Source organism: Penicillium rubens, assembly GCF_028828025.1.
Source record: "Penicillium rubens strain IBT 27055 chromosome Unknown utg000002l_segment0_segment0, whole genome shotgun sequence".
Classification (NCBI taxonomy): Eukaryota; Fungi; Ascomycota; class Eurotiomycetes; order Eurotiales; family Aspergillaceae; genus Penicillium; species Penicillium rubens.
The window spans coordinates 4,315,950-4,329,186 of NW_026890600.1; the positions used below are offsets into that span (position 1 = coordinate 4,315,950).

At 50.8% G+C, this 13,237-nt stretch overlaps 7 protein-coding genes across 7 annotated transcripts; 3 read left to right on the forward strand and 4 right to left on the reverse strand.

Annotated features, from left to right (window-relative positions):
- Window positions 1-42: 42 nt before the first annotated feature.
- On the reverse strand, window positions 43-1,279 carry N7525_004121 (uncharacterized protein; the record flags this gene model as incomplete). The annotated part of the gene is made up of 4 exons (XM_002566111.2): window positions 43-472; window positions 528-904; window positions 954-1,033; window positions 1,090-1,279. The coding sequence occupies 4 exons, from the start codon at window positions 1,277-1,279 to the stop codon at window positions 43-45; spliced, it is 1,077 nt and encodes a 358-aa protein (XP_002566157.2).
- Window positions 1,280-1,761: 482 nt separating this feature from the next.
- Window positions 1,762-2,735, forward strand: N7525_004122 (class I SAM-dependent methyltransferase; the record flags this gene model as incomplete). Its single annotated transcript, XM_002566110.1, has 3 exons — window positions 1,762-1,823; window positions 1,880-1,909; window positions 1,982-2,735. The coding sequence occupies 3 exons, from the start codon at window positions 1,762-1,764 to the stop codon at window positions 2,733-2,735; spliced, it is 846 nt and encodes a 281-aa protein (XP_002566156.1).
- A 357-nt stretch (window positions 2,736-3,092) lies between these two features.
- Window positions 3,093-4,448, reverse strand: N7525_004123 (cytochrome P450; the record flags this gene model as incomplete). Its single annotated transcript, XM_061212924.1, has 6 exons — window positions 3,093-3,130; window positions 3,185-3,286; window positions 3,341-3,624; window positions 3,671-3,792; window positions 3,841-4,184; window positions 4,235-4,448. The coding sequence occupies 6 exons, from the start codon at window positions 4,446-4,448 to the stop codon at window positions 3,093-3,095; spliced, it is 1,104 nt and encodes a 367-aa protein (XP_061069945.1).
- Window positions 4,449-5,886: 1,438 nt separating this feature from the next.
- Window positions 5,887-6,199, reverse strand: N7525_004124 (uncharacterized protein; the record flags this gene model as incomplete). The annotated part of the gene is made up of 2 exons (XM_061212925.1): window positions 5,887-6,100; window positions 6,123-6,199. The coding sequence occupies 2 exons, from the start codon at window positions 6,197-6,199 to the stop codon at window positions 5,887-5,889; spliced, it is 291 nt and encodes a 96-aa protein (XP_061069946.1).
- Window positions 6,200-6,656: 457 nt separating this feature from the next.
- N7525_004125 (putative short-chain dehydrogenase/reductase family protein) lies at window positions 6,657-7,613 on the forward strand (the record flags this gene model as incomplete). Its single annotated transcript, XM_002566107.1, has 1 exon — window positions 6,657-7,613. The coding sequence occupies one exon, from the start codon at window positions 6,657-6,659 to the stop codon at window positions 7,611-7,613; it is 957 nt and encodes a 318-aa protein (XP_002566153.1).
- Window positions 7,614-8,299: 686 nt separating this feature from the next.
- Window positions 8,300-10,768, forward strand: N7525_004126 (non-ribosomal peptide synthetase; the record flags this gene model as incomplete). Its single annotated transcript, XM_061212926.1, has 1 exon — window positions 8,300-10,768. The coding sequence occupies one exon, from the start codon at window positions 8,300-8,302 to the stop codon at window positions 10,766-10,768; it is 2,469 nt and encodes an 822-aa protein (XP_061069947.1).
- Window positions 10,769-11,425: 657 nt separating this feature from the next.
- N7525_004127 (uncharacterized protein) lies at window positions 11,426-12,371 on the reverse strand (the record flags this gene model as incomplete). Its single annotated transcript, XM_002566105.1, has 2 exons — window positions 11,426-11,969; window positions 12,088-12,371. The coding sequence occupies 2 exons, from the start codon at window positions 12,369-12,371 to the stop codon at window positions 11,426-11,428; spliced, it is 828 nt and encodes a 275-aa protein (XP_002566151.1).
- Window positions 12,372-13,237: the final 866 nt, after the last annotated feature.

Consider the following 13,237-nt stretch of genomic DNA (forward strand, 5'->3'; position numbering starts at 1 on the left):
GCATCTCAGAATGCCTCACTCTGAGACAAGAATATCCGCGTTTCAAACAGTATAATTCTCCGACACTCGAGGAAGCACGTTCAGACTATGCACATCCAGGTCGCGTGTCACTAAGATGCCTGTCTCTGGAGCTTCATTATCAGCCCCAGCCCTGGCATGCTCCGCTTCCTTTGTCTGGCCTCGCTCTTCACCATCATTGTGACTATGGTCAAGCGTGGAAAGGAGAGAATCGAATTTTGCCGGCCGACGGCGGATTCGAGCTGACCCAATTGTGGGCAAATCGCGTGGTTGGGCCGGATGTACGTTTCGCCTGCGAAACAATAGGGGCCCAAACGTCGGAACACAGGAAACCAAGATCCCAGCCGTCATTTCTGCCATGATAAAAATAGACGAGTCTCTGAGGCAGTAGACCAGGTCATCAGCAGGGCACAGCTTGGTCTGAATAATCCGGCCAAGATTGATACCGGCTGTTCTACTAGCGGTCAGCAACTGAATATGCAAAGGGACTCAGCTCGCGGGCGGCTTACAGGATGCCTATGGCGAAAGAGGCAGTGACACCAGTCTTTTTGCGACTCGACATTTGCAGTCGCCAGACAATAGGGAGCGGCAGCAACACGACTCCCAAGTCAATGCCCATATTGAATCCTGCAGATGCATACTGTATCTTCAAAACGTCCCCACAAGTGCCTGGAATAGTGCGATCCCAGTTGTAGGCCACTGGCCGACAGAGCAACGCAATGGTCAAGACCGCAGAGACCCAGTATAGGAAGACAAGACATCCCACGCCAGTCGCACACCAAAAGAACTTTTGATTCCCTGGGAAGATCTCGATATACAAAAGGAGGATGGCGAGTCTGAAGCAAACGGTCGAAGTTGCCCACATCCATTCGGATGCCCAGAAGATCTACATAAGTTAATACCTCCATCAACACCCAAGGAGACACAGCAAGTACCTTCAATGCGCTAACCAACTCCCCTGGGTTTTGTACAGCCATGGTCGCTGTATGGCCGCCATAGCCAGCCGTGGTAGCCCCTGATATGAAGCATTAGCCCTCTTTGCCGCGTTATAAGTTAGTCAGTCCGAATTACCAATTAGCATGTCCACCACGTAGCCGGTCAAACATACAAGCGAGAAAAACACAAGATAGTCATGACTCTTCAAGCCCCGACGTCGAATATGTGTAGAGGCAACTCGAAGCGCAACAGCCACTGCAGCAATGAAGAAAAATATCAAACTCCACACAATCAGAACCGGAGAGCGATGGTTCAGGTGGATCATCTTTGGGAGAGTCAGCAATGACAATCTCTGACAGTATAAAACAAAGTTGTTCGGTATATACGATGCGGCTTAATAGCGGAAGTGTTATGTCGAGAGGAATAATGACATTTCACGTTAAAAGACCTCGTTTCTAATCTGTTATGATTTATTTAGACATATGCAAATAGTGTCTGATACGGAAAGTGTCGATAAACACTGCAGACTTCATTTCGTACAACGTGAGAACCTTTTCACCTGAACTTCCTCCAATTCGGAGATCAGCAGAGTGTCAGCTGGGAAAGTACACAGATCAGACCATCGCAACTGCAGTGAGAAGACCAAACCTCCAAGGTTGTTTTGAGGCAAAGGTTAGAGTGACTCGGTCAGTCACATCGAAATCCACACTCTTCCCATCAACACGCTGCAGCCCCCTGCATCCTTTCCTATTTGTACATTCCGAGACATCGACCTTCGTCCGTTTGAATCAAAGTACACTGCCCAAGATGTCCTTTCTCAGGGATACATACGCGGAGAATATGCAGCGAGATTCCACCGAAGGGCAAAGGTCAGACTTCACCAGCAGCCAATGAAAAACACCAAATACTAACATCCACTCGATAGACTCGACGAGCAATTCCATCTTCTCACCGAGTAAGCCAACCCGCCAAGCCCTGTGTTGCGAAGCAGTCCACAAGCAAACCGTACTGACTCCTGCTGACACAGAAACATCGGCTACCTGCTGCACCCGTCCGTTCGAGTCAAAATGCATCCCCAAGCACGAGTTGCTGACATCGCCACCGGCACTGCAGCCTTCCTGCGCAACCTCGCCCCTAACTGGCCCGACGCAATCTTACACGGCTATGACATATCAACCGCGCTCTACCCACCTTCCAGAACCCTCCCCAGCAATGTGTCTCTGCACATTCTCGACGCCCGCAGGGATGTTCCCGTCAGCCTCTGGGGACAGTATGACATCGTACACGTTCGACTGATTGCCGCCGGTTTGGCAGCATCCGAATGGGGAAGAATTATTCGCAATCTTGCTAAGCTTCTAAAGCCTGGCGGTGCTATGCAGTGGGAAGAGTGCAACTTCACTAATGTTCGACACCTTCCCGGTAGACCTGATTCTACGATAGGCGCTGCTACTACCATAGGTTGCATGTTCCTGACAGCCATGAGACCCCGCTTCGAGCATGGCTGGAATCGGTTGGCAGCTGAGATGCGCAATGCGGGTCTTACAGATGTCCATACGGAGGCTGTTTCTGCGGATCGGGTGTATGATACGCGCCCGCGCTTGACTGCAAATGGGATGAGGGCTATGTTCGGGTGGGCACGACTTCATGCTGCTAGAGGATCACCGGGAGCGCTCACCATGCGGCAGATTGATGATCTGGAGCAGAAGGCTTATACGGATATTCAATCTGGTTGCTATGTTACATTTGACATTCACGTTGCCTGGGGATTTCGACCTGAGTAGGGGAAAGTGAATAGGCATTGTCTGCAGGATGTATCTAGTTCAACCCCTCCCGCGGGAGATTTCGAAAGAACTCGATCGGAAATCAATGGATATTACGATTTAGCATATTACCTCCACACTTCCCCTACCCCGGTTCACAGTTCACATTGCCTGTACCCGACGTTGAAACACTAGTCGACAAGCCCCAGGCTGCGCGGTCAACTGGTCCTTCATATCCCGTTCCACAGCCTCGCCATTATTTTCACCAGATGCAAAGCTGATCCGATAATGGAACACCAAGGCAGCAGTAACAAGTCGGATCTGTGCAAGAGCTAAGTGACGGCCAACACAGCTCGTACGCCCTATTGAAACAACGAGTCAGAACACGAGCCTCTTGATGTCCTCGTGCAACCCGACTAGCCACATGGAAGATAGTGACCACATGGATCAATGGTAGGGTTGTAGCTTACCGACGCCAAAAGGAGCAAATGCCCTTTTATCCTTGATCAGCTCCGGTTGGCTGTACCACCGCTCGGGAATGAACTCATGGGGGTAGACATATGCTGTCTCAACTTGAAATCCAAAATTAATATTTCTGACCTAAGAAACGATACGGGGTCTCTCACGTCGACCGATTGTGTAGCGTGGTGCACATATCTTAGTATTCCCCGGGATAAACGTGCCATCTATCATTAGTCCTTCTGGTGGAGTTACTCGAGAGCTGAATGTTAGTACTGCTGGAAGCAGTCTCATTGCTTCGTTTATAGTCCCCGTCAAATGTGGCAACGTAGCCAGGGCAGCTGGGTTCTCTCTGTCAACCCCGCGGGTCTCTTCATAGATCTTCTCAACATGCATGGGATAGCGAGCGAGAAAATAGAAGAGAAGCGTTAGGCTCGGAGCGGTGGTATCGCTACGATTATCAGTCTATTGCCTCAATGATGTTCAGCCATACTGACCTCCCAGCTACAACTAGCGTTGCAGTATCGCCGCTCAACCATCGCTCCCGCGTGGGGTCCGATCCGTGTTTGACGTGGTCCTCAATGAACCAAGATGCAATATCGCGATCTGGGAGCGTTTTCTAGCTCTATGTCAGTCGAATGTTCGCCTACCGATATAGTTCCAGTACCTTCATCCGTCTAGCCATGCATTGGTCACAAAACTCGAGCATATGAAACCAATGCCGGACCTTCCACAGCGAAGGAATAAATGCAAACCCCAGTCTTGGGATCCATATAGCAGGACTGAAGGGACCCAGCAATGTGAGCGCCGAGCGCAACATCGCTATCGACGAATGCCACCTCTTGTTCTTCATCATGCCGAAGTCTTCGCTGAAGGCGAAATCACCCATCGAGTCAAACACAAAGAAATACATGAGGTCATTGATGAGAACAGGGCGTGATTGCTCCAAAGCAACTAGTCTGGTCAGTGTCCGTACCTTTTCCACCACTCGCCGATGATACTGGGGCAATGCTGAACGACTGTGTCAGTCTCTGACCTATTGTGGACCATTAAATTCAGACCTTTTCTGCTCAAGGCTTGCTCCCACATTTTCCGCCGTTCATGGTGCAGTTGTCGGTCGCGAGTAAAGATTGAGGATATCCGAGGATATAGAAGGTCGTACCAATCAGAGCGCGTGTTATGATTGTCAGGACCATCCATGGCCTCATAGGCCTCGGGGTGGAATATGGTAATTTCGGCCGGGCCTAACCATTCAATCTCAATATTATGCGGCATTACTTCTTGGGTTGCGATGTATCCTACCCACCTGTTCGTACGAACTCTCCATATTTCTCGTGCCAGGCCTGCAAGACGAGATGTCCACGCGAATCACGGCATTTCCAAACATGCCATAATTTACTCACTGCGGCTAACCTTGGGCCGGGAAAGTATCTCAATCGATGAAATATGAGTCGGTATACCGTGATGCTTGTGAATAGTGCTGACAGATAGCATGTCGCTAAGTATATTGTCTGAAACAAGCTGGCTCGAGGGCTTCCAGCAAACAAATGGTTCGCATATAATAAACAGCCGGAAATAAGGTGAACAACCACGACTGTAGGGGCCTTAAGATGCCATTCTCCATGAATAAAGACAAGCTGGTGGGCCAGTAGCCCCGCAATGATTGCAACTGCCCCTGGGGATAGCATGATGGTGAACAAACAGAATATTTTGGAACTGGCAGATTTGTCCATTTCGAGTGCCACAGTGGCTCTGAATTGGGCTGTGTGTATCAAGGTCGCAGCGAAAGGAAGACCAAAACAACGTTGGACAACGCTCGTCATTCTCGGCCATCGGAGGATATATGACCTAAACTCAGGCTTTTCGGATATCTGGGTAACCAATGTGTTTGATAGTTTTACCCCAAATCTGGCCAGCTATTTAGCATAGGTTGTATGCCTTGTCCGAGACATTTAAAAGTCTACGACCTTTGGTCTCTTATTTTCCTCTCTTATTAGAGCGTCTTCGTCGATTCCCAAAGTTCTGGCCCCAGGGCTCAAACTCAACGGACTGTCGTACATAGAAATAAGGCTAACGCCAAAGGTATATCATATACCATCCGACTCGATTGGACCATCGACACCCTTCAGTCATGAGCCGATATGTCTTAATAGTCCAAAGGGCATTGACATCTCTGTGGTACCACTCATATACCCTCTGGCTGTTCGTCTTCAGCGATTTCAAAACCATCGTGGTACCAAGTACCATTTTCGGGATCACAAACGCCTGGGCCGCGTCAAAATACGACCCAGAAGTTGCAGGGGGTCTCCGTCCTCCGCAAAGCATCGTCGAATCACTGAAGTGGACTGGGAGAGCTTTCGCGGCATTATCATGGCTTCTAATTAACCTAATCCCTTTTGCCATCAACAATCAACGGGGTCAAAAAGCCATTTCGGAGGACAGTTTGAACAAACCATGGCGTCCCTTCCCTCGAGGCCGGATATCTCACGAGTGGGGAACGCGAGTCATGCTCATTTCATACATATTTGCCCCGATATATAGCCTTGCATTCGCCGGGGGAGTCCGACATTCCGTGGCGTTGATATGGTTAGGGATGTGGTACAATAACTGGGGTGGCGCGGACAAGAACCCGGTCATTCGGAATATTATCAACGGACTGGGATATACCTGTTTCGCATCGGGGGCGATGGAAGTGGCCTTAGGTGGTTCTTTGCTATCTCTTCACCCGCTTGGATGGTCGGGACAGTGGCTTCTTGTCATCATAGGCATTATTTTCTCCACCGTTCAATTGCAGGACATGTCTGATCAAGCCGGCGATGCTAAACGCGGTCGGCGAACGGTGCCTCTGGTATGGGGTGATACTGCGGCGCGGTGGACCATTGCCATACCCATGTTCTGTTGGGGAGTATGGTGTCCGATGTTTTGGGCTGTGTCATCTCTTTGGTTCACCGTGAGTATGACATTGGCTTCACTGGTGGCCTTGAGGACTCTGGTGGTGCGTTCTGTTCAAGGGGATAAACAGACATTTCGACTTTGGAATTGTTGGATTGCGGTGGTCTATGTGTTGCCTCTGTTTTCAAGAGCGGAACCACTTCAGAGAAGTCTGTCAAGTCATATTGCGCAAGAGAAGTGGACATAACCCAACTACTCCTGTGATGTCGTGATCGCCTCATATCCAATACCGCTATTAGCGTCCACGCCTATATACCCAAGCTATCTAGCTAAATCGACCTTTTTGCCATGAGGAACTCTAGTCTTGTGCCCAAAAGTGTCAGGTTTGTCCTTCTATGTTCGGTGATAAGGATGTTTAATGCCGATCTCGGGAGATCAGTAAAAAACATGTCGACTTGCTTAACCCCGTTAATCTCCGTGTTGCCAGGCAGCCCAGCATGACGTTTCTATTTTTTCCCTCTATTTAAGAACATCTCTTCTCCGTTGGATTTGAGGTTTTTCCTTGTTCACCAATTCAAATCCTCATTCATCATGGGTTTCTTTTACTCACAATTTCTCGTTACTCCCCAATATCCGACACAGTCTTTCGCCGACCAGACGGCGCTCGTCACCGGCGCCAATGTCGGTTTAGGGCTAGAGGCTGCACGTCACATCACGCGACTTGGTGCAGCACGAGTTATCCTTGCTGTTCGAAATGTGGCTGCAGGAAAAGCAGCAAAAGAGGACATTGAAAAGTCCACAGGCCGTCTAGGCGTCTGTGAAGTGTGGGAGGTCGACCTAGCCTCCAACGCCTCGGCCCTTGCATTTAGCGAGCGCGTCTCGCAGCTCCCCAAACTCGATGTAGCCATACTAAATGCAGCAATTGCCACAGAGCAGTTTGGTATCGCCGAGGGCTATGAGCGAACCGTCACTGTCAATGTCATCAACACCCTACTCCTCGGCCTCCTCATCCTGCCAACCATGAAGGCGACACGGCAAAAGGATCCATCGCGCACGCCCCGACTTACCTTCGTAGTGAGTGAGGTGCACGCATGGGTGAATTTCACAGAATGGAAGGAAGACCAACCATTGAAGTTCGTCAGCGACCGAGCAAATGCGAAAATGCACGAGCGATACCCTTTATCGAAGCTGCTCCAGGTACTGCTTGTACAGGAACTAGCGGGCCGAGTGCCTGGATCTCAGGTGGTCATCAACATGCTCAACCCTGGTTTCTGCCATTCGCAATTAACACGAGAGTCTGGGTGGAAGTTAACCCTGATGAAAGCGGTATTGGCGCGATCCACTGAGGTTGGATCTCGAACGCTCGTGGCGGGTGCTTCGGCTGGACTCGAAAGCCATGGTGCATATATGACCGATGGGCATGTGGAGAGCACTGCACTTTCACCTTTTGTGCGGAGTGATGAGGGGCGCCAAGCGCGTGAGAAACTCTGGGCTGAGCTATCGTCGATCCTCGAGGGTGTTCGTCCTGGGGTTATGCAGAATGTCTGATTTCGTTGCTGGGGACATGGGGTTTGTTTGTATCTTTGTACTTTTAGCTGAGGAATTAAATGAACATAATCGATAACACATGTCTTAATTCCCTGGTTTCATTCTCACCTAATATCTTACGGAGTAAGGAGTACATTGACTCCATTTGCAGCTGACTGTTCGTACTTCGTACTACTGCCACTCCAACGCTGACTATTTACGCCAAAAAGAACAACGCAGATCACTGCTGATCTTCAATATTGGATTGGCCAAAGCGCACTTTATAACCCTTGCTTTTTTTCGTCCATCTCATTGAGGATTCTGATTCGCAGAGCGCCCCCAAAGCCCCCCGGCTCTAATTGCCCACTCTGCGAGCCCAGGCAGCCCATTTCTAAACACCAACACCTCTCACATCAGAGCAAACACTTCACTGGTACAAAGTGACGCTGCTGCACAGAGTACATATTACGAGCTCTAAAACCTGCCGATGGCTATGATTTGCCCAATCGATGCCCGTGGGGTCAATAACGAGGCCTTATTGAGTGCCCGCTTCAACAAAGAGGTTGCCAAGGGAGAAGTTCATAATGAGACCAGTTCTGCATGCCTCTTCCCTGTGTAAACCGCCGTACATTTAGGCCAGAAAAGTCCCTGATCCTCATAATTTGTTTTAATTTGTTTCTCCGCACTTGTTGCAGTTCATCTTCAGTATGGCTCCTGTTCTGTTAGAACCTACAATCGTTGTTCCCCAGCCCAATACTGCTCAATTAAAGGTAGCAGTCAATGGTACTTCTACCAATGGAGTTGACCTCGCCCTGAAGGTACGCGCTTGGCGACTCCTGCATCTCGCCGATACCCTCGATCCATCCCCACGTGCCCAGGAAGAACATCCGGATATTCATATCCAGCGACTACTCCAATTGGCCTGGGTTAGCACAATCAGAGCATTCTCCTGCTCGACAACCCTATACATTGGTCAAGACTATCAAAGGGGCCAATGCTACATAGGCGAGGCAGCTCATGGCAGCTCAATGCCGACCGTCCAGACCCATGTAGATCCTCATGACACCGTGAGAGATCTCTTCCGCGAGTGCATTGAAGCATTGGGCCCACTATGTCAGACCGGAGGTACGGAGAACATCCACAACGGCCAGACCGGTGAGCATGACGGGTTCAACGTGACAATCGTCTACCAGAAACAAGCGCCAACGCGCATCCCCTCTAGTCAGGATGAATGCATTGGCGGATGCCGGGCCTGCTGTGACATACCGGCAAGGCATTTAGGGGAGGTAGACTCGCCATTCACCGGCCTCCGCCTTTCGATACGACATACATCCGACGATAGGTTATATGTCCGATTAGATGTCGGAAACACCGGCATCGGGCTGCCATTAGCTACCAGCCTCTTGCACAGCTTCAACCAGGCCCTCTCATCAATTGATGGCTCCTCCAGACAGACGATCGGCAGCCTCGAGTTATGCGCCCCGCAAGATCGTGCCCTGATTACCCAATTCACTGCAAGCATCGGCCCTGCAAATGATGCCTTGTTACATGAGCTGTGTTTACAACACGCGAAGACAACCCCCGATGCTCCTGCCGTTCGCTCTTGGGATGGTGATCTGACATATCGACAACTCGAAGATTTGACTTCTCGGTTAGCATATTCGCTAGTAGGACAAGGCGTGGGACCAAACATCTATGTGGCCTGCGCCTTCTACAAATCCACCTGGGCTGTTGTGGCCCGACTGGCCGTCCTCATGGCTGGCGGTGCGTACATCTGCGTTGACGGCAGTGATCCACCACCATATCTTACATCTGTCCTCGAACGCACCCAGATAAAGATCATGCTCACCTCAGCCGGGTACAAGGAAAGATTTGCCGATCGGGTCGAAACTGTCTTCGAGGTCAGCGAGGCCTCCGTTTCCAGTTTACCATTGGTGACCTCAGTCCCTTGTTCAACCGTCACGCCCACGGACCCTTGCGTTGTGCTCTTCACATCCGGCAGCACGGGAAAACCAAAAGGAATTGTCCAGGAGCACCGTAGCTATGCTTCAGCACTGACGGATTACATCCGAGTCATGGGCATGGGACCACATACCCGGATGTTCCAATTCGATGCATACACCTTCGACATCAGCAACAATGACTTCCTGGCACCTCTCATGGCTGGTGGGTGCTGCTGCGTTCCTACTCGATCCCTGACTATGGACTCGCTGATGAACGACATGAACGATCTGGAGGGGAACATGATGTTCATAACGCCATCAGTTGCGATCGACATGGAGCCGGACCGCGTCCCAACCCTGGAGATGATGTGCATCGGCGGGGAGCCAGTCTCAAGCGCGGTACTGGCGAAATGGCTGGACCGCGTGCAGGTGGTGAATCAATACGGCATGGGTGAGGTAGCCTCCCTCTGCGCATACAACCGCAATCTCGAAATGGGCCGCGGGTCGGTGGTCGGTCGTCCTGCCACCGGTGCAATCTGGATCGTCAACCCCGATAACCCTGACCAACTGATGCCCGTCGGAGCCGTAGGCGAACTCCTCATCGAGGGCCCTCATCTCTCCAGGGGATATCTAGACCACGTCTCTGGGAAATCGGAGAACTTCCTACCTGCACCGCCAGTCTGGATGGCGCAGCTGCACCCCGAGAGACCAAATCACCGCCTCTATCGCTCGGGAGATCTAGGCCGGTACAATCACGACGGGACCATCGAGCTGATGGGCCGCAAGGACAGCATGCTCAAGCTGGACGGGGCGCGCGTCGAAGCCGGGCAAGTGGAGTACGTTCTGCGACGCAATCTGTCTACGGGCGATGCGGCCATCGTGGACGTTCTCGGCGCTATTGATGGCCAGGGCGATCCCATTCTTGCCGTATATTTATACCTGGCGAATAATCCCATGAACATGGAAAGAGGTCCTGTGGAAGAGATGGGGTTCCATCCTATTAGTGAGAGACACGCTGTTCATGCGCTCACTCAGTCGCTGAGCGAGGCGGTCCGCCAGAGCTTACCGAAGTACTATGTTCCTGCGCTGTATCTCCTTATTGATACAGTTCCGCGCACGAAGTCTAAGAAGACGGATCGCCGGAAGCTTCACATGTTGGGTCAGGCTTATTACATGGAGCATCGGGAGGAGCTGGAGGGGATTACTGTCTGGTTGGACTGGAGTGAGATATAAATATGACTCATTGAGTCTTGGATGGTATTGATGTGGGAGGCACAATGTGTATTCTCAGAACTAACGACATTGAAAGCTCAAAACGTCGAAAAGACCACTTGACCGCCGGCTATAGCAGAAATATATCGATCCGATTGTGTTCTTCTTTCACTTCTATAAAGCATAACAATATTTTGTCATAAATTTTATAGTGCTGTGATTCCATGTCCCTGGACAACTTCCGCCAGGTAACAATTCCATGAACTCGAATACCAAGATACGCCGTCCATACGGCATCGTTTCTTGTCCAGTCCATGGCGTAGAAATCGGGCCAAGGCGCGTGGTCCCCGCTCTTGGCGGGATTCCATGCTTGGCTGTGAAGCCCTTTATCTCAAATTCAGGGCTATTTGAAGTTATATTCAACCCGCATCCTGTACGCACCCGTATCCAACAGCCTGGGATGAGAGATTTGATCAAGAATTCCCGGGAGCTGAGGAATGTGCGCGGTCACGGCGGCATAATGTCATCGCCGAGAGCGCCAAGAACTTCCTCAACGGCAGTACCGCACAATAACGGCTCCCGGCGTAGCACCAGCTGCCGCTGAAGGAGTGGAGGGGGCCTCGGATAAAAGTTTAGGAATTCGTCGCAAAACGCGAAAATAATGCATCACCGCTCTGATCAATCATACGACCAAGCCGCGGGGACCGCAGGGAAGAACGCATGCTTCATGTCCTGGAACGCAGCAACATCCTCATCCACCATGGTGGCAGAACCAATCGCAAAGCCGGCATCAGGGTCCACGGGCAGCCAATTTGATGTCATGCGAGTACTGCCATCCGGCATCTCTAGTGGTGTGAGACACTCCTCGTCGATTCCGGAGTGTCGACGGTGCGGGGAGCTGAGACTGTGGGTCTGACCAGGCTGATATTGGGTGTCTAATGCCGAGGCCCCGAAATCGGACGGGCCGAAGTCGAATTGCATGTATTGGGCGTCTTCGCGATCGGGTTCGCCTTCCCACACGCTTGATGAGGCGTGGCTTGGTTCTGGGGATGTGTTGGGATCGGAACTTGGAGATCCGGGGTAGGGGAAGGCGAGGGCTTTGGGGGAGGGAGTCATGAAGAGGGCTCTTTGTGTTGCGAGCTCGAAATCGGGGCGGGAGTGCATCGGGGGATTCTCGGGAGTTTGGAAGGGGGTTGATTGGGGTGATTGGTGGAGGGAGAAACTGTTTGCACGTGTTAGCCAGGTTCTGGATGCGCTCTTTCTTTTCTCTTTTTTTTTTTTTTTTTCCCTCGCACTTTTGGTGTTTCTGGGCAAAAGGCGCAGGTTGCAAAGTAATTTACCTTCTGATATCGGTTTTCGTCCCTCCACAGTCCTCTCTCACCAGGCCGGCATCATACCACATTTGCGGATATGGTTGAAATGCGGTCGATTTAATCGGGTATTCGTTCACCCAGCTAAACTGCTCGCCAGCCCAGGAGGGATCTAGTCCCTCCTGCATTGTCAGAGGAAAGTCGCTGGCGATGAAAGGGTGCGGGCTGAGCTCGTCGTGTTGTCCCATGTGCAAATCAACGAGACTCTCCATGGGCCAGGATGTAATATCGTATGGGAATTGAGCTTCGGTCATGATGAATGTAGTGTATTTATCACAGGCTCAAATAGTAATGGCGCAAGTATAGGAGCCGAACTCAATAAGTAAAGCTCTTGTTGGAGTTAGAGCTGAAGTTGAAGCTTGAAATAGTTTGTATCTTCGTAGACCTTGAACTTGCTACCAGCACAAGGAAAAAAGCAAAGAATAATTCCCCGCAAAATGGGGGCCATGCTCGACTTATTAAATAAAAATTTCGACTTCAACATCAAACCACGGAGCTGAGAAGCTGTGGAGTTGCGGAGAACCTGGGGCCCCGAAGCTCCAACGGCAAATATCCCTGGAGACCGCATGATCGCATGAAATTCGTCAATTAACCGATTTCCCCGGATTTTGAAGCCAAGGCCATGCATTCGGGGGAGGTCGTTGGCCAATCGGTGAATTCTGGTCGCTCGGCACTGAGAATTTAATCGAGACCCCGCCGTTGAACGGGTAAATTGAATAGGCTCGACACATGAAGAACCTAAAAGAGAACGGGGAATGACATTGGCCTTGTTTCATACTGATTATGTACGTTATGACCAGGTTGATATAGGGTTCTGAAGAAGGTATTGTCCACGCCACATGGAAGAATGGACCGAGATGTCCTCAGGGGTAGATTATATACTTGCAGAATTATCCGCCTTCGATATTACATACAAAAGCAGCTTTCACAAAGTCAAACGCCACATGTCCAAAAAAGAGACGCCGCTCCGCTCCAGAACTATACAGGAAGCAATCGTATACAAGCAGTATCCAGCCAACCCTAAGATTACAAGATCGATCATCGACCAGTGGGGAAAGGGGTTTCCGCCGCTCCCCTCAGGTACGCAAACCCGCAGGACGCGTGGTCTAGCCCGGTAGGG